The sequence below is a fragment of the Hetaerina americana genome, unplaced genomic scaffold (assembly GCF_022747635.1).
Source record: "Hetaerina americana unplaced genomic scaffold, ioHetAmer1.1.p SCAF_10, whole genome shotgun sequence".
Classification (NCBI taxonomy): Eukaryota; Metazoa; Arthropoda; class Insecta; order Odonata; family Calopterygidae; genus Hetaerina; species Hetaerina americana.
In genome coordinates this window covers 21,393,003-21,413,140 of record NW_027286070.1, presented here as the reverse complement: position 1 = coordinate 21,413,140, position 20,138 = coordinate 21,393,003, and the positions used below count along the sequence as shown (strand labels likewise).

General features: G+C 40.1%; 1 protein-coding gene across 2 annotated transcripts in view; it reads right to left on the bottom strand.

Moving 5' to 3' along the window:
• Positions 1-3,982: 3,982 nt before the first annotated feature.
• MESR3 (misexpression suppressor of ras 3) overlaps positions 3,983-20,138 on the bottom strand; it is a 301,273-nt gene continuing 285,117 nt past the window's right edge. For both annotated transcript variants that reach the window (XM_071598439.1, XM_071598440.1), the window contains 2 exons: positions 7,498-8,082; positions 3,983-5,963 (listed from right to left, as the gene is read on the bottom strand). In XM_071598439.1, the coding sequence (XP_071454540.1) occupies positions 5,505-5,963; positions 7,498-8,028 (990 nt within the window). In that variant the 5' untranslated portion in view covers positions 8,029-8,082 and the 3' untranslated portion in view covers positions 3,983-5,504. The remainder of the gene's footprint in view (positions 5,964-7,497; positions 8,083-20,138) is intronic.

Here is a 20,138-nt window from a genome sequence, read left to right as displayed (position 1 = left end):
TGTCGCCTAACTTAAGCCATTAGTTGTAAAAGTAAATAAAACCATTTTCTTGCATTTCTATTGTATTTTTCTGTAAACCCGTCTAATGAAACCTAGCTTCTTTAAGTCTGACCCGCATATTCTTCTGCTATGTGTACCCCCAGATGTATTCTCGACTGACTGCAGATATTATTCCAAATTATTGTCCATAAAGGTTTACTGGGTAGGGGTACAAAGATAATTATATGTGTCTCCTTCAATAGTACCTTTCTAATTGTACTAGCCTGTACTAGCCACCGCCAGGGTGTGTCGCACGCACCAAACCAAACTACTTTTAAGCCGAATTTGACTCTATCGATGTTGGAAAATGTTTTTCTGATCCCTTATCGTTCATGGAATAAATATCATCTTAAATATATCTGTTCTACGTTTAATCTCTCTAATTTTATTGACATGATCTCTCCTACCGTAGCACGACGGGGGGTAATATAACATTTTCAACATCAATGCTAAAGAGACATCATTCAAATTTATGCAAGAGACCTAATCTGAAATTTGACCTTCGCTCCGTAAGTTATTCCTAGCCTAACCTCTCTAATATTTTGGATACGCTCCTAAGTTTTTCATAACAATGTTTTACTAATCTAGCACCTCTGCGCTGCACGCGATCCAATTCGGCAAGTACGAGTAATCCAACTTCGTGAGGATCCCATATACTTGTAGCGTATTCTAAATGAGGCCTAACCAGAGACAGATAACATTTCTCTTTGACAATTTCATCACATTTACCCTGTACCTTTCTATTTAAACCTATTTTTTGTAGCTTTTACACATATTACCCGTGTTTATTTCACCCAGGAGAGGTCGAGAGTTAGGGTAACGCCCAGGTAATTAACGGAGTCTAGACATTCCATGTCGGTGTTCCCGATGCAGTAGGCGTTCGTGTAACCTTATGAACGCGGGTATTGTAGCATTTGAAAAACATACGGAGCTAAATATTTTATGCTAGATGATAAAACGTCTTATAAGTGTTGACAAAATTTAAGTGTGTTCTCTAAAATATTGTTATTTCTCTAGAATAGAACTCATTCGAAGGTTTATTCCATTTAGTTATGTTTATTTTAAGGCTTTGGTCAATGTTAAACGAACATTGATGATGAATGCATAAATTATATAAATTTTTGATTCAATGAACCAGATATACATATATTTGCAATCCCTCACTGGTTAGACTGCGATGAATGGCCAGTTTACTTCTTCAATGACGATTAAACAGGTCAGCCTACACTCGTCCTTTTTTAAATATATTGGCAAAGTATTAAAAAAAGAAGTGACAGAGATATGTTCTTTAATGAAGTCACTGTGTGTATGAAACTGGATATGTGGGTTTAATGAAAACCGAATTCATAAAATTCATTTTGTTTTGTAGCAGATTGTATTCAGATGAAGTTTCAATGTGAGCCACTTGTCCTGCACCCAGCGAATTTCTCGTAATGATGAATAACTGCATTGGGCTTTTCTGAGTGTGACGAATTTACGAACAAAAATTCATCTCTGGTTTTGGGAGCGCAAGGGCGATAGGAGTTACTCCCGAATTTGGAGTTCATTTCTAAAAACAATGTTTAAGACCAAATGGAGTTTCATCTTCCCCATTGACCTGGATATTATGGTAGTTGAGCCAATTTTTGAATACGTACTTCTTGGGAAAAAGACTTGTATGGACCGAGGAGAAACATGGATGACCTGATTATTTTCTCAGTAAATGTAGGTTCTTGTAAAAATGTAGCCAACCTTATTTTTTATAAGGCTTTTTCCGAAAAGCTTATTTCATAGTGAGTGGAATTTATATTCCTTTTAATCAGCTTTTGATTCAGGCCTAATTTTCATGTAATGTAAAGCAAAATGGCTGTTCATTGTTTTCATATTAAGCATGGATTTAATTTAGTTAATACAGCTTCGAAAACAAGAGTTCAAAACGTTATCTCTAGCATTCAATAATTACCAGAAATTTGTTATTTACTCGCTCTGATTTAAAACATAAATCATGTTTAGAAAACAGACGCCATTTGTTTCTTTAGCTGTGTTTTGGTAACGTGTCTTGATTTCTTGCCACTTTCTTATTACAATTTTTGTTTATTTTCGCTGAGAGTTTTGGCTGTCATTTGCGTGTCTTGGATTTGATTCGATTAATTACTGGACTCACTGATAAACAACATACTTTTCGGTTCCTGCATAGTAAAGGCATTACGCACACTTCAAGACTTTGTTGTCAAGAGGACGGAAATAGCTTGGCACTTAATAATCAAGAGGAGAAATGGAGATGCCATAAAAAACCTGTCGCACTTCCATGCGTCTAAGAAATAATGCATAGTTAGATTTCAGCGAAATTAGTTTGGAGGGGATCGAGATGGTGCGGGGGCTAACGTACTGGCTTCCCTCCCTGAGGGCGCGGGTTCAAATCCCGGCGGTGTTGAATATTTTTCAGAGGTATCTCGATCCCTACTTGAGGTGCTTTGTGAGGGGCACTTTGAGTGAGTAAGCCGTCCGTCGGATGGGACGTTAAGCTGCGGACCCCTTGGCGCCTTTCGTAAAGAGTAGGCTAATGTCGACGCCGGGTTTCTCTCCTCCCTTCACCCTTTCCTGTCCATCCCCTATGGCGCAAATGACCTTAGCTGTCGGTCGCCTCCCCTAAAAACTACTACTACTATTAGTTTGCAGACTGTTGAATATTTCCTGTAGAGTAGGTTAAGGTAGCATATTATATTTAAATTCTGTAATTGAGAGCTTGGGAGTGGGTAGTGCGACTGTAATTTACTGGTAAAATTTTGTCTGAGAAGTTTGGGCGTATTTATTACAGCAGAATTCAAAACTTTTAGGTCGAGGTACTTTAACGGTAGAAATTGACGAAAGTGTATATTCATGACGGAAGACAGAATGTATGTAGAAAATTAATTTCCTGATGTATTTGCCGAGAAAACCGGGAATATCTCCGGGGTCTGTCTGTGCGGGAGACCTATTAGTTGACACCTTTTGGCGATGGTGGCTGACAAAAGGTATCTGAATTTAGGAAAAATCGACATATGTCGCGGGGCCACTTAAGAAGTGACAATGTCGCTCAGCAACTGCTAACATAAATCTTGAAATTACCCCAGCTACGTTGATAATATCTGACCCTGTTCAAGTAACGTGAGCATGCATATCTTCAAGGCTACAGTTTAATGAATTTGGCCGTAAATCACCGAGAATTTTCGAGATACAGCTACCGGGACGATGACTTATACAATCGAAAAACTATGGGCCCTTGCAAATCGAAGATCAAGGTAGAATGCAATGCGTCAAGAGCCCTTCTAGTTTCATGCCTGTGCGAATTAATGTAGCACCAACGATATGCTAGAAAGGGCTTATCCGAGCAAGTATTTCGTTTAACATGTACACATAACTTCGTTTAATCCTGTGCAGTGTAGTCTAAAAGTTAATGTTATAGTACTAAGATATAGAACATTTCGGTAGAAAACCAATGGCGCTCGCATTCTGAATAAGACCGTCGACTATTTGAGATAAAATTAGTTATTTTTTGGTCAACTAAAAAAAATCAGTGGAATCAGGAGCATTCAACAAATACAACTTGCTCTCTATACAAATGATAAGTTCACATTTTTCAGAAGGAACTTCAATTGAAATTGCATCGGCAGAGCGCTCAGATATTTGAATTCATTTAATAAATTCATCAATTTTTCAAAAATAATGCTCAATTTTACCAATATTTATCTCCGCCGGTCCTCTGGGAAGTCTTCTGGTTTACAATGTGCCCATTAAAAATCTTGTTGACGTGTTGTATGCTCGAGTTTTCTTGAAAATAGCACATTATTTTATTTTTAAGAATCGTGGAATATGTGTCGCTTAGAAATCAGGAACAGTATTTATTTTACATAATTTTATTAGAAAATTTTTGAATGTAACATATACTCTTTGCAATAAGAGTAAACAAATTGCAAACATTTGCATCAACAATACCTTTACAAAGCAAAATATGCACTAATATTCTCTCTCATTTCATAAAATATTGAAAACATTCTTAAAATCTGGGAAGGGAATCCACGTAATTAATTCTCTTAAACAGGATTCAAAAACATCAAATGACATTGTCAACACTTCATTATTTTCGATATATAATTAAAATGATAAATTGTTTAGATTATATTTCTTCATTATATTCAAGGGTTTTGGTTATAGATTATGTCGGTGGGGCACATACGGTAAACACGCGAATGGAAAAAATACAAATCTTCGAATTACTCTTACTTGCAAATAAAAATCTTAAGCAGAAAGAGAGGCATTAGAAATTAAATGACAAGACTTTGTAGCTTTGAGGAAAAGATTTTGATCCAGTGTAGCCACAATTTCAAAAGAATACTTTTCCTATAATTTTACCAAGTCTTGGTATTTAGTTTCTAAATTCCCGATGATGATCTTACACAGAGTCTCGACCTCCACGATCAGTTAAGTATATCAGACATGGATGTGTATTAGAAAGATTGTGCAAGTAGTTTACAGTACTCTGTTCTTATCCATTACAAATTCTGGTACATTGAAAAGTACTCCTTTATAAATTCCTTAAATTATTAATGCGACAAATGCATCATTGTTATTCATAAGAGCCGTACATTATCGAAGAAATGTCTGTCATGTTCAAAAGGAGTAGAAAATTATTGAACACTTATCACAGTGAAAGAAAAGGAAATCACAAATATAGATTTACAGTTAAGAAAATATTTAAGAAAATAACAATATATCTGATGAAAGGAAATCATTTTCAAGTAAAAATTCATCTATTGGAAATACAAAGTGATGAGAAACATCGATTACATACATTTTTTATTACATCATTACAAATACTTACGGCTCATAATAGCTATGCCAGTATAATCTCACTCGAACACTGTAAAACACAATTATAGTTAACTTCCTCCGTGCCATAGAATTATCCACGTGGACACGAAACGTTTTTATAGAATGCATGTGAAAATCTGATTCCTGTTTCGCTTCCATTAACCCTCAAATCCCGAAAATAGTCAATCTTCAAACATCTGCTCCCACCTTTGAACCAATGCATGTAACACTTTTTATTTAGGTCAACAATTCATATTCGCAATTGATTTGCTTTTTTGATTAATCCGAAGGCCTTTAATCCCAACCTTCACTGTTATAAAGAACATCAGTCTCACTTTCCGGTAAAAAAAACATCATTTCGCAATATATCATCCACCGCCACTCGGGCAGCGTGCAGTTTGAATTCTTTACGATAATTGGCACTTGCGGAGTGTCCACATTATTTTCAGCCACCTCTATGTTCTTTTGGTCAATATATTGGTCCTTTTTTCAGTCATAAATCACTGTAATCACGAGGAGGATCCTTGCGTTTTCGTAATAGTACACTCCGGTGGTGATGATCTTCAAAACAAGACGCATCGGCGGCACCCTTTGGCGCTGGTGCCGTCGCCTTCACCACCGAGTTGGGGGTAATCTCATGAGATGTCTCCACCTGCGGTCAGAGCTTGGGGAGCCACAATGGTGGAGTGGGGCGACTGTTGCGCCGAGCTTGCTCCAACGGGACCTGGCGGAACCAACGCTTGCAAGGAGAAATATCTATTGCGGTCAGCCGCGTCCACGCTGCTCACGTGCTGGAAGCAACACGGTTGGGAGATCTGCGATTTAGGCGGCAATTCAACCCTCTTGTTTCGCTGCAAAAGTTTCCGTCTCCTTGCACCACTGCTCCCATTGCTGCTTCCCCATCCGCCTCCGGGGACAGACAGGCTTATATTCTCTGGCTTAGCTGTGAGGGATTCTATGTGGGCCAGCAGCTCGTCGGCCGCATCAGTGCAGTCGAAACTGAGGCCGGCCAGTCTCCTGTGGTCGGCTGACAAATGCATGGTGTGGAATGCCTTTCCAGCTCCCGCATAGGCTGTTAAGTGGTCAATGGTGTCCTGAAAAAAGAAACACGCTGTTAGGACTAAATTATGCAAATTCATCGATGGTTATGATGAAGAAGATCAGGTCGGTGGGCAGTGAATTGACTTCCCTCCCCGAGGACCCGCGATCGAATGCCAGCAGTTGCAGCGTTTTTTCGGTGTTATCCCTATCAATACTTGGGGTGCCAAGTGGAGTACGCTGTCGGTCAGAAGCAACTTTAAACTGGGAACCCCTTGGGGCCATAGCGTTAAGAGTAGGCTAATGCTGACGCCTGGTTTCTCTCTAGACTTCCTCTAATCCCTGAGCATTCTACCCTTGAAAAATCATCCACATATCCCTAATGGCCCAGATGACCTTAGCTGTCGGTGACCTTCCAATTACTACAATGAACTACTACTAGATGAGGGTTTTACCGGGAGGAACAACTAACTGTGTTTTTGATGGATGGCGAGTCTTGGCACATTCGTGCGCAAAGGCATTCGGGCTGTGTGCAAACTCAAGCATGTATGCACACAAGTTTATCCAAATCAATCAACAACTGCCACCCTATGAAGAGCAGGTACAGGGACGGGTCCCATAATAATAGTAGGGAGTAATAAAAAATTGTATTTTTTAATTTACAATGTTTTCGGTAAGGGATTAAATATTCCTTGCCTTTGTGTTCCCATGCAGAATGTAAAATACGAGGTCTGAAATTGAATATAATAATGATTGTCGCCGAGGTCAAGAAGCTCAATACAAGAGAAAGATAGTTTTTGTTAAATGTAGAAAGTCTAATAACATTCACATCATAATTAGGTCATGATATTAATCATTAATTGTCTTTCCAATCATGAAAACATTTTTTTCCCCGTATTTCAGGAAGAAGAATATTGCTCAGGTGAGACAGACGAAAAATGGATGATATTGAACTTCTCTGCTTTTTTTGCGGTCTACAGGTCTCAACTCAGGTAAGGGAACCATTTTCTGTTCACTTGGTGTCTTTTCATCTGAATCGATTTTTACAGTGGCTGGTTGCTCACCAACCAACATTTCTGCTCAAATCCGGTCATGAGTATCCTTTTAATTTATAATTATAACTTATATCATGATAGAAACACCATCATATACACCTAAAAATAGCCCTTCATTCCAATTGCCGGAATGTACTGTTGTGAAAAGAGGATACTTAATCTGGTATTCTCCTCACCCTTAACAAGGTCTACGTACTCTACCAACAAGGAGACAACAAATATCTAGGCAAGAAGAATTAGCGATCCTAGGAACGCAGTCGCCTATTCTCATGTAGGTGACCCAGGCATACGATAAAGATAGGGTATAATGACAAATTACGGATACTGCATCTGATGCGAGTTAATATTTTACGCCTACAATTCCGCAGTTTCATTTCAAGAGTTAAAAATCACATCTTGTTAGTATTTCATATGGAGGCGAAAGGGTGAGGATGCCGATCGATTCTTTGAAAGTGAATTTTTGGCGACCAAGGTGGATTTTTTTAAAGCAACAAATGGCGTAAAAGTTCTGGCCAAAAAGGGCAAGAGCACTGACCTGCCAGAGGGCGAAGCACGAACCCCTCTCGGCCAGCAGCATGGTTATGCGCCTTTTGCTCCTGGACCTTGTCTCGCCCACGTCCAGGATGACCACTGGGATTCCGGTGTAATGGAGGTCCCATTCCTCCGGTCCCTCCGACCCCGTCGTCCCATTGTGAATGGCCGAGGTCCTCCTACCCACGTATAGATTGGCCAGAGATCGACAGACGAAGACGTTCGTCTTCAGTCCGCGGAAGAACGACTCGATCTGGAGTCGCTCCTGTTCGGTCACCCTGCCGGAGGCCGCCGCGTCCTCGGGAGCACTTTCTTCGGCTCCGGAGTCTTCGTGGGCGGTGCCTCCGGGCGAGTCCTCCGGGCCACCCCCATCAGAGAGCCTCCTCCGGGAAGCCTGGAGGAGGCCCCTATACGAGTCGTACTTCGTGGTGAAGTGCCTGAGGGCCAGCTCAGTCTCAGAAGGCGGCGCCTTGGCGTCTACTCCCTTCTGCAGCTGCGGGCACGAAGCGTACTGATCCGACGGCCTAGACTTCATGGCTCGTGGCGAGCGTCGTATATCTTTTTGCTTCGGTCGCTCGTGGCGAATATCCTGTGAGGAGAAAAAATAGAGTGGTTGGAGTATTTTGCGGAAATGATGATGCGATTCTTACTTCTATTTTATTTACTCTATTCAATTTCCACCACGCTATATGTTAGGAGTTGGTGACGTAGCATTATTAAAAGTTCATAGGATAACCTCTATCCGGTGTAAATGAATGAATGAATTTTATCGTCTAGGATTGCTCCCTTAGAACAACTAATACAAACTTGAGTATAGAAAGTACGTACTAATATAAATACTCACGAAGAAAACATTATTACCTTCTAGATGAAGAATGTATGCTACGCAATCCATCAGCCATGCGACATCGCAAGAGCATATAACCAGATAACCACATAATTCGTTTATGACACACCGACAAAAATTTTACATTGATTTCGATGAGTTAATTACATAATCAATGATCATTTGATAAAATATAGCTTACAACTCAACAGCAACTTACAACCCAACACCATCCGTTGGATAGAGCGTTAAATTGTGGATCCTGAGAAGTGATAGGAAATTCCTTTTCTTGCCACACACCGTCTATCCACCACCCATTAATGGTGACAACTATCTCAGCTCTCCACCTCTCCCACAAAAGACTGCATCTATACGATCATTTTGTAATTCAATTGTTTATGCATGGTCAGTTATTAAGATTAAACAAGAGGCCTAAATTATAGTGTGAATTGCCTTAAAGTTGTCTAAAGAACATGCATGGAACAGCAACATAAGAAATTTAGTCACAGTTTCATTGAAAGAACTCCAATTAATGAACTTAATTGAATTTAAACTTAACATGTTTCCTAGTAATATTCATTCAATGTCTTTACGTACCAATACAAGTACGTAAGACAAACATTCTTTTGGCGAATTCCATGGCATGGGTAGCTACTTTATTTCCAAATTGAGAAGCTTGTCACAAGGTGTTTGAACACATTTGTATGTTAATCAAAAGGGATTTTGGAGAATAGAATACTGTCTAGTTCACTGACTTTCCATAACGAGGACTTGGGTTCGAATCTCGTAGGTGACATAATTTTTGGAGGTATCCTTATTCGAAAAGCACTTCCAAGTGAACTACATCGTCCGTCGGATGGGACGCTAAATTGTGATGTCTTTCGCTAAAAGTACTTAAATCAGTGGTATCCGACCACCATTTCTCCATTCCTTGAATATCGTACTTTTACTAATTTATTCACCCATTCCCCACGGCGCAATCAACCTCAACTGTCGGTCACCTCCGGTAATAGGAAAGGTTTTTGGATAAGCCCGCACGAGGGAATTGCGTGTATGCTTATTTTTACTGGAAGTCTCCCGCAATTCGTAAAAGGCAGCCGTATTTGATCAGCTGCACGCCGTTGATCAAAACTGAAGAGAAGGTAGAGTGAAGAGAAAATCGAGTCCGGGAAGTGGGGGCACAGACGGAGAGAGCATTGAATCAAAAACAAAATGCTCTTAAAAGGCCCTCTGCTTTCTCGGGGGGCCTCCTCGTTCATCTTGGTGAGAGGAAGACAATGGGATCCACGGGAGCGCGCCCCCCCCCCAACTCCCGTCTTCCCCATATCCACCTCTTCCTGCTCGCCCTCTCTTGTCACCACTCTTTTACGACCGTGCAGACGCACTGCTTCCGCCACGGGCTACTGCGGCGCTTCCCACCGTTCCCCCCGCCGCGCCCTCACGACGCCACTCACTCCCCGTCTCTCACTCTCTCTCTGTGCTAACTCGGAAACGGAGTAAAAAGGGTTTTCTATATTTTTCCCCCACCCCTCGAGGGTGGTTAATGGAGGGTTGTGTCGTCGAGTGCATTAGCCATGTGCGACAATTAGGCAAGAAAAGTCGTCAGAGGACTCCGTGCGCTTTCACCACGTTATTCTCTAACGATGCATGCGTGTACGTGCAATTCGGTTCGTTCAGACCGCTTTCCCGCCTTTCGCGACAATCAGGGATCGGGTGAAAACGTATTTGTGCCATCCCTCTTGACGCCAGTGAGTTTCAAATGTTCAAAGAAGAGTGTGTTTAGTGTCTCCCACACCCGAAAGAAGGGAACCTATAGAATATGTACGGACGAAGCCCGTCTCGAACTCCTCTACCGCCGCCTTACTTTTCGTCGGGAGTGCTTTCCCCAACTTGAGTTTATGGGCTCTTGAAGGATGTCGCGACGTCGCTCTGCGTAGGAAGAATGGGCCACTTAAGAAGTGCCTCCGAAGAAAATTATTTCGAAAGGCTCGTATTGAGTAAGTCCACGGGAGGAAGTGTTAACGGTACTTTACTGCTTCCGAAAATTGAAACTTCTTTTATGGTGGGAATGGGATGTCGCAGGTTGTGATTGAGCGTGAAGCATCCGAAAGTGGATTTGTTTGTGAAGTGCAGAAACTAAAAAGATTCGAGCCGGGAACTTAGTTTTTCTCCAAAAGGATTATTCTGAAGGGGATTTGTCATTATGAATTTGTGAGTGCCCCCAAAAACTTTCTGGCCATATTTCACGCAACATCTGTTGATTAATGACGGAGGAGTCATTAGAGTTCATTAAATGTAAATGATTTGCTGGATTTTAATTTTTTTATATCTTCGGAATTGGTATGTTGAAGGACGCAAGAGAAAATATAGGAATAATGTTACGTAAACGAGGAAAGGGCAGGAATAGGATAGGGAGGAAGGAAGTACACAGAGATGAAGAGAGACTAAGGGTAGGATGGTGGGTTGTGTTTTTTTAGGAGAAACAAAATATTTATTTGGTAGTCGTGTCCATCCAAAACCAACTTTAATCGGTGGATTACTAAATAATAATCTTCGGAGGTGAGGGTTTACATATTGTTTAATTATAAAAAGGAGGACAGGTAACAAATCCAAAAAAATATGAAATATGTGTGATCGTTCATAGTTCCAAATATTTTGATATTTTTTTCGAAATAAGAACCTCTTTTCTTATGATATTAATGACACTTTGGGCTTTACAATCCGAATCCAAATTCAATATGCGGACATGAAAAATATATATGAACAACTGCTGAGCAATTATGGATAAAAATATTCTTTCTAGTCGGTAGATGGTTGACATTTCGAACCTGAGAAGGAATGTATTTGTAAATATAAGAAAAAAATAAATAACAATAGGTTTAATCGATAATTTTGCAGAGTAGCAATTGTGAATGGAAGACGAATTGTGCCTGTACTTTTGTAAACACAGTTACCATTGTTTCAGTGGTGGTAATGCTGTAAGCAGATGAGAAAATCTCCGAACATGGAGTAAATTATCAATAACAAACCTAATTTAAATAATTGCGTTGAAAACAATATTTTTGATGGCTGCAATATATAGAAAGTGCCATTTTTAAGCTAATTTCCGATTAGATTTAATGATGGTAATCATTCTATCCAAGAGTCCAAGCAGATAGTGCACTAACAAAGGAGTGGGCATGGAAAGCATAAAAATCGATCTCCCCAAGTTGACTTCAGTAAGAGTCAACTACTGCTTTTAATCGTCGCGTAAATTATTGCACAACTCACGTTTCAGTTCATCGAATGTGAGATTAGTCGCCCAAGATACACGTCGAGTTAGTGGAAGGAAACTTATTTAGGAGTGTTTTTTAAGCAAGCCAGTCGAAGTCGGTGCCCTCTTTAAAATATCATGCGCAGGATTTGGCATCTTCGGCTGCAAAATTTCATCCATCTGCACAGACCTCATAACTATCATCCAGCGACCCAGAGAAGCTTTGGTAAAAAGGTGCTTTGTCAAACTGCGCGCGTTAAAAAAATAAGAAAACTTAAAGAAGCTCACTTATAAGAGCAGTTATGTGAATGTCAGGAAAAAATTCATGGCACATAGTCCTCCCTGAAGGAAATAAAATCGATATATCTCCTCTGTAATTGCACCCTTAGCTGCGAATAGCAGAAGAGTATTATTCATATTGGGAAATGTGAACGTTAGGAGAATTCTTAATTTATTCAAGTGACTTAAAAGGAAGGATTCTGTGGTTTAGAGAGGGTCCAAAGAAATGGCGCCAATGGTAGAAGTCTGCAGGAAACTGCCCATAAAGAAAGGCCACTACCCGTTGAGGATGCCAAGGAATGAATGAGTAGTAACTGGAGTGAAAGGAAGGAGGGAAAATGCCTAAGGTCGGGATTTGTGAGTAGGAGGATGCCTATCTCTTCGTCTGGTTTTATGTGAGAGAAGAGCTTTATCCTATTAGGCTCCGGGATATATGATATGGAAGTATCATTCGTACGTAATTAACCATCAACTTCAGTCAGGAAATGATAAACGAGGCTTGCTGGCGTCAGTTGTACGACGACGTATCATTTTTCCACAGAGATTCGATTTCTGGCACTACAGATTAGGTGACGTAGCAAGAAATGGGGGTCAATGGAGCACTTAAGTTCAGCCATGAATGGCTATTCGTTGAATGAATACATTTAGAAGAAAAAAACGGTTACAGTTCTACCACGCATTAGCCCATTTATGGGTGAAATTAGTTATTATTCGTTTATATCGATCAGACTTGTAGTTTTACTTTACTATAGCGACAGAAGTTACGTGCTACATTAATACAGACTCGACTTTGTGATTTATCTTTTTTACTAAGATTATTATCCTGCGAGTATCGTAGTTTAGAATTTGACATAGTCATTTCGGTATTTTCCTTATCGGGTTTACGGAATAATTACAATCTCTCATTTTGTTTCTTTTTACTTTAAAAAAATATAAACGCTTATTTACTTATTTATTAAATCTTTTAATATTTTCACATATCCTCTTAATCCCAAATGGTTTGATAATATTTCTATTTTAGATATTAAACGAGTTACAGCCATTTATTTTCTAGTGTTTTCGGTTATACTAAGAACATTAAATATCCATTAGTTTCATCCATCAAGAATAATCAAGACAAAATTTGAACAGGAATCCGTATGTATGATACTAGATATTCATTTTTGCGCCTCGCATAAAAAATGGATATTAGATTTTGTATTGATTTAATAATTCCGGCATGGAAACGCAAAGCTTTTGATGGAGCATCTAAATTACGAGACGTGAGTTGCCATTAATTGAACAGCTCAAACATTTAACGGCACCGGTTAAAAAACCCTGTAATGGGGCGCTGCCCTCGCTATCTTGCCATCACGCTGGAGGATAAGAATACACGTATATAAAAAGAGTTTTCACATCGCCTCCGCTACATCGCCAAATTAGTACGCACAACTAATTCCCAAGCTAAACGTAAATGGCAGCGCACTTGCTATATGAGGTGGCAAAAGAAAGGAGATGCTAATTATTCTCGCCATGAGTGCGTCTTTTGTTTAAGTCTCGCCACTGGTTGGTCGGTGTCGTTGACTTCCTAGCCCTCCTCACCTTACCGGGCAGACGCGTCCGAAGCCCGGCACCAAAACGGAATGCGGCCGAGGGATATTTAAGCGCTTCCACTTCATTAGCGGCCCGGGATTGCGAGTGAAGAAGGTGGGGGGGGGGGCACTGGAGTTCGAGGCGTGTGGAGGAGGAGGGAGATGGGAGGAAGGGAGATGGAGAGAGTGGATAGCATTGTCGGGAAGAATCGTTCGGATGACTTCAAGGATGAGACGGGCGTTTTAAGGGACCCCTCTGCCCTCGCATGCAAATGCCGAGCTCGTAAAAAGGGAATAGGGGGCCTGATGGGGGACGGGTGGGTGAAGCCCCCTGGATCGCGGTTCGGTTTGGGGAAGGAGAGGTGGGTGGAGACCTTCGGGTGCCCGCGTCCCGTGACGTCACCCTCGGCAGTCGTGCGGTCTCTTTAGAAGGGAGGGGGAAAGACAGAGAGAGAGAGAGATGAGGGAGGGCAGATCCGGCGCCCGGTCTTCGTCTGCCCCACCCAATGTTCTTAGTTCAGTCGCCGACTTCAGACTTCCCTTTTCCCCGAGACCAAATGACTGCGGCCGGGGCGATGGAAACGGTCAATTAGGGGTTTTGGCGGGGGAGTGGGAGAGGGTTGGAAGAATTAGGAGAGACGGGTCCTGTTCCTGGCGCCCGATTCAGAGAGATGAAGGGAGTTTATTTCTGGTCTCGTGATTCGGACAACTGAATTAAATCCATGACGTTTGCTCGAGAGCTGAGTTTGATTTTACCCTCGGCAACAGACTTTGCAAGGCTCAGGCACAGTTTAGTTATATGGAAGGAGCAACTGCTTTGTTCTCCAGACAGTTAATTAAACATTACATGTTTATATGATAATTATTTACGACATATATTTCCCGAAAAGGCTATAAGTAGAGTCTAATTTTAACTTATAATCATAAAAAAACTCACAGTTATACAAGACTTGTTACTTTTAGAAATATTTTATGACTACTCCCACTTGCTTCAGTGACCTTATTCCACAGGCTATTGAATAAAGCTATCCTTGAAGAAAAAACAACCAGAAATGAGATAGGGATGGTACATTTCTTGCTTACTACTTTAAGGACAGGAATTACCGTGAGCAGATTGGTGACTGATGGTTATAGCACTCTGATAGCTAAAAGTTAATATTTTATTATTAGGAATTCTACCATTCAAGACAGGTTTTGGATAGACAGATTTAACGCCGCTACATTTCCAAGCCTCACCTAACAAGAGAGTCTGATATCCCACGATACAATAAAACCACTTTCAATTCCATATACTTTCTACCTCCCTTCATTCCGTCAAACATGCCTTCTCTTTTTCTTTTCTCTTCCTCGTCTGCCAAACGTTTACCCCTATATCGCATTTTCGACATTCGATTGCCAATGAAAACGCTCTGTATCCTTCTTTCCTTCCTCCTTTGGAATTCTTCCAGAAACTCTCTTTTCTCCCAACCTCTAGTACTCCTTTTTCGTTTTCTTCTCCGTCCATTTTACCTCTTCTATTCTACTCAACACGAAAATCTCAAAGGGCAGCAATCAACTTAAATAAATCATTTCCCTTAAACGACCAAGTTTCCGGACCGTACAAAACTGGACTCCAAATAAGAGTTTTCACTAATCATTGATTAATATCCTTGCTCACCGTTCCTGTTATTGTTGCACTCCTTGTGAAACCCCTTTTGTCGAACTTAATTCTTCGTTATACATCCCCACTTCTTTAGACAATCTTGGTTTAAAATACCTTCTAAGAAGTTATACTCGTACTGTTCAAGCTACTCTAGTTTAAGTTATCTAATTTTAACATTTGAATTAGTCGTCCTCTTTATCGACCAATTAGCTTTGGTTTTGCTTAAGTTGATCCGAGAGGTGTGTTTTAGCAGAAATTTATCTCGATAAACGGTGAAAATATATCTAGTCTTCAGCAGTCATCACACGTATGCGCATCTGGGGTTGAGTTGGACATAGTCGATATTTGGATTCCGCAACTCTTGAGTGATTTCCATCATAAAGCTTTGTCATACCAGACAGAATCCCCGTTCATTGCTTTAGGAAAGCAAATTGCAATTTTTCAATGCGTTTACACACACACACACCCGCAGATATTCACGTCAGCGACTTAAGGTTTTAGTGGAAAGAGACTCACACTCAGGAGTTGAGACTAAGGGAAAAAATTCCTCCGTGGGATATTTTTGCATTTCTTGCGGTTTTCTAAATTCGGCGCATTTAACCGAGAATGATGCGAAGGCATCTCATCGTCGTTTGCATGCCGGCACGCACGCCTTGCGAAGCGGAATGCAGCCGTTTAATCGCTGCCGATGCGGAATTAAAAGTGTAAGGGGAGGAAATATTACACCTGGGAATGCTGAACTTGATGCACTTGAAGTGTGAACCAGTTAGTTCTATGTCTTTCATTCACCAATGTGAGTTCTCAGCGCTAGAGTATCTTAATCACACGACATCAGCCATTGCAGCTCAACCTTAAGCCCAATTTACCACTTTACAGCCCCTTGCCATTTATTACACAGTGCGCTTATTTTTATTCACGTTTCTAACCGTTAAGCTAAGTTATATATATTTTATAGCAATCCTTCATATAAGAAATTACATAACTTAGTAACACAAGTGAGTCGGTGACTCCCTCAAAAAAAAGGCGATTTAAAAAAATTGGGTTGCACAGAATTTCGGAGGACGACCGAGAATCAACAGGCTTACGAATTAAAATAGGAGTTTTTTCTAATAATTTTTTCTTTTTTTAGCAGTTACCTCCAAATTTTTATGCAATATATTCGCCGTTGGTGCCGGTAGTTCTTTCATTGGTGTTCCCATATTTCTGGTGCATGCTAACTCGCCAGATCATTATTGACTTTGACTAGGTCGATGGGAATTAGCACTTGGGAGCAATTTTGAGCTTCAAAGCCTGAGTTGAGTGAGAGGTGAGCACATGCCTCCATCGAAGAGGCACTCGATTTTCAATCAGAGTTCTCGTGTTCCCTTTTTCCATAGTTGAAGCTTCATCATAAAAGGCAGAAGGTAAATTGTTGATCCCAAAGCATTCGCAAAGCTACTTGTTAAACTAATATTTTAAATAAAAGAAGAAGACATGAAAACAATTGGCGAAAAGCGTTTGCATTTGGTTTGTCAGCCGCGGTTGAATTTCAATAAAAATAGTGTACTCTTTTGATTAGGGCCAATTTGGTAGTGCAGTACAGTTGGTTGCCATCTTTTTATCGGGAGATATGACTACTCTCGTTTAACATTATATATTAATATAATGATAATCATGGTTTGTGAACGTAATTAGCATCAATGAGAATCATATTCATCTTCTTAGAAGTCTTTTTAAGCATAAATGTAAAACAGCCACTGGGTAATAAACTTCATTGTAGTAATTGAAATATTGTTTGTATGTGATGTGGAAGTGTCATTGTATGTAAGAATATATTTTCTCTTATCTGTTTTTCTAGTGCGTGTATGTATTTATTTTTCGTTGTAAGAGTGATCTTTGACCAAACTTGACCGTTGCCACCAGGAAAATCGCCTAATTGCAACGTAGCTCTTAAATAATTCTTAAATTCTTTAAAAAATTCAACATTTCAGCATGACGTACAAGAATTTAAGCAGTGATATTTTAGTATCGGGACTAATATGTTGGTAATTACCTCCATGACCCTCCCGTAAAAATCCACCCGCGCCCCGGGGATCGGGAGAAGACAGAGAGGGATTCGAGAGCGGAGAGAAATTTTTCAACGCTGATCCAATGAACTCCGAGCTTTTGGCAGACTTCTGTCCCTATGGCCTTAAATGTGCACGTTCGTTTAGAAACAGATTAGTGAGGAACTATGGAATAGACAAGGGGCAGAAAGGGTGCTCATTTTTATCCCTCCGTGAATTCAGGTAGCTTCCCTCTTTTCCAATATTTGGACTTCGGCAATATTCTCCCTCACACACAATTATGTTCTTCTTTCCGTCCTTTTTTCGTGGCTGTTCAACTTTTTACGATGTAATTTCGGGACTCTTTTAAAATATCCAAAGCTCTCATAATGTCTCCTTGAAACCACCGCAGGATTGTTTCACTGAGCCGAATGGACAACTTGAGTGGTGGGAACTGACTGGTCGCTCATTTTTATGGAAATGAACGAGATGAGCACGTAAATTCGCGGCATTAATCTGCATCAGGTGCTGCTCAAGTTTCTTTCTCTTCACCTGCAGTAATGAATGTTTCACAAGCGTGCACCTGTGCTTAACATAATGCATATATTTTGCGATTGACCAGACAAATTGCAATTTCAAGTAGAAAACATTATCAACACAACGGGAACGGGGGTACATCATGATGGGAGGCTGTGACCATAAAAAAACTACCATCTGACTCAATTGATTGGAATTAATAACACTCAAATGATCCCTGAACTTAATGAGTGGATAGACCTCTATCATCCCTTTCGGAGTAGTCTCTCAGCCAATTAACCTCAAATGACTTCGTAAAATTCATTCATACTGGCTCCGTTTTGTCATTTTTCGAAATCTGCTCTTCTATCGAATTCAACCGACAATTTCATCGATGGTCAAATACAGTCAAATTTCTTTTCATTCATTTTGGATGCAAGAGGGAAGCATTCAATTTGGGCCACATCGATCAAACGCATACTTTTTCGGAAATAACTCACATCCTCATGAAATTTCCGCTAAGTGCTTGGTGTTTGTTGAAATCCATAGAGGTAGGTGCTGCAGCAAATGGTACAAATTGGAGATACGACTTTCACGGGTTTTGTCTACTTATACTGGTATGCGCGAAAACGACGTGGGCAAAAATGCCAAACTTATATATATATATATATAATATTTATTACATATAATATATTTACTATACATAATATATTGATTAAGACGCCAATGAAACTGCAAAATCGTTAATGCATGATCAGTATCTGCATTCGTTTGAGATGATATTTTAACTTCAAAACATTTTACCTTGTGAAACCGAAAAGAAAGAAAAAATCTATAGTGACAGAATGTGTTAAACGATGATCGCCATGATGGCCTGACTAAGCATGATAAATAGGATGCGAGATGCTATGAAGTCGCTATGTTAGTTGGAGTTATGACTACTAGAGAAGTTGGCAAGAAAATAAAAAAGTACGAATGCAAGTTTTGAGTGAGAGTCCATTTGGTGGAGTGTATATATATTCAGTACATTTAATATTTAAATATATTTTTTATACACACTATTCTCCTTGTATTAATCACCATTTAAATTTACGACCAGAGTTAATCAGGCCAGCCGATGCAACCATAAATGTATCAAAAAACGACAAATTGAAATCCATTGAGCAGCTATATCCGTCGTTCATGTATGTGAGCGATTTCAGAGGCATTTAGCAGTCGTTCATAGAAAATTGCTAAATACAAATTCCATTAATTTGTGGTAAGGATAGCTATTATTAAAACGATATACACATATGCATCCTCATCATTAAAAAAATCAAAAGGGATTCCATCTTCGGTTTTTGCTACTTTGCGGTGGAATCAATCTTTTTTTTATGTCTGAGGCACTGACGCACGTATCCAACGTATGCACATCTAAAGGAAAAAGCGACGAGTGGGGTAAAGATGAGGTAAAAAAGGTTCATTTATTGGTTTTGCGCCAGGTCAGGTCGCACCTTTTGATATGACGCACCCTTTGACTGGTAATATGTCTCCCTTGTCGGTTTCAAGCATCCATGTAGGCTTGATCGGTTCCTTTTTCGTGCGCAATTACTGTCTGCTTTTCATCTTTGATTATTCACTGCCGTGGTCTATTCTGGTTCATGCTCTTTTAACCGTGCCTTTCCCTGTTCCTTTAATTTCGTTTGCTCTACCGCTCCCTCACGCGGTAGTGACCATCGGTTGCCGGCGCTGTTTGTCCTCTACATTTATTTGGGTGTGGCTTGGTAAATTATATATATAGATATACGCCGTATCCTGTAAGCCGTCCAGGAGGCGTGTAGCAGGGGATGTTAGATTACCAGCCTTCAGTAACTGAACGTATGTGTTCGCGGTTAGTGGTTCGCCGCTGTATCGGCCGTAGTTTTGTCATCTGTTAAGCTTTGATTTTATTGTGATCGCGAATCCTATGAGGAAATAAAGTCACCGGATCTATTGATGCAACAGTTTATCTCCCGTATCTTTTCCGAATAGTCCAATTTACCAATATAAAAGGGGGCTTTAATGATTTCTACGGTGTCATAATCGATTGAACTGTACCTTCCTGATGGCTTTTGTTTTGCCATTTCCCCTCGTGTTTGGAGGGACTCCCGTCCAAGTTCCTCCGTTAACTGCGTTACGCTCGCTTTCTGATGGTGTTATTTTTTCAAAAACCTAGCGGCCATTCTTTCCACCTTTTCTATCTCCTTAATCAATACCTTCTCGTCCCAAATACATATTTGCCGTGTATTATAAGTACGGCTTCACCAGTGAAAAGTAAGTGTAATTGTACGCTACACTTAGTTTGGAATGTTCTCAGTTAATACAATACGCGGCGAATTTTATTTAAATTTTAGAAGAGAGATGACGTTGCTAAGCTTTTATGTTGAGAATTAAACGTTACTATGGCATTTCTGATTCTCTATTGATCTTTGACATAACTGATTATTTTTCATATTGGCGGTTTAAAGACCATTTTTTAAAAGTATATCCTACGTCTTGGCATTGGCTGCTCCAAG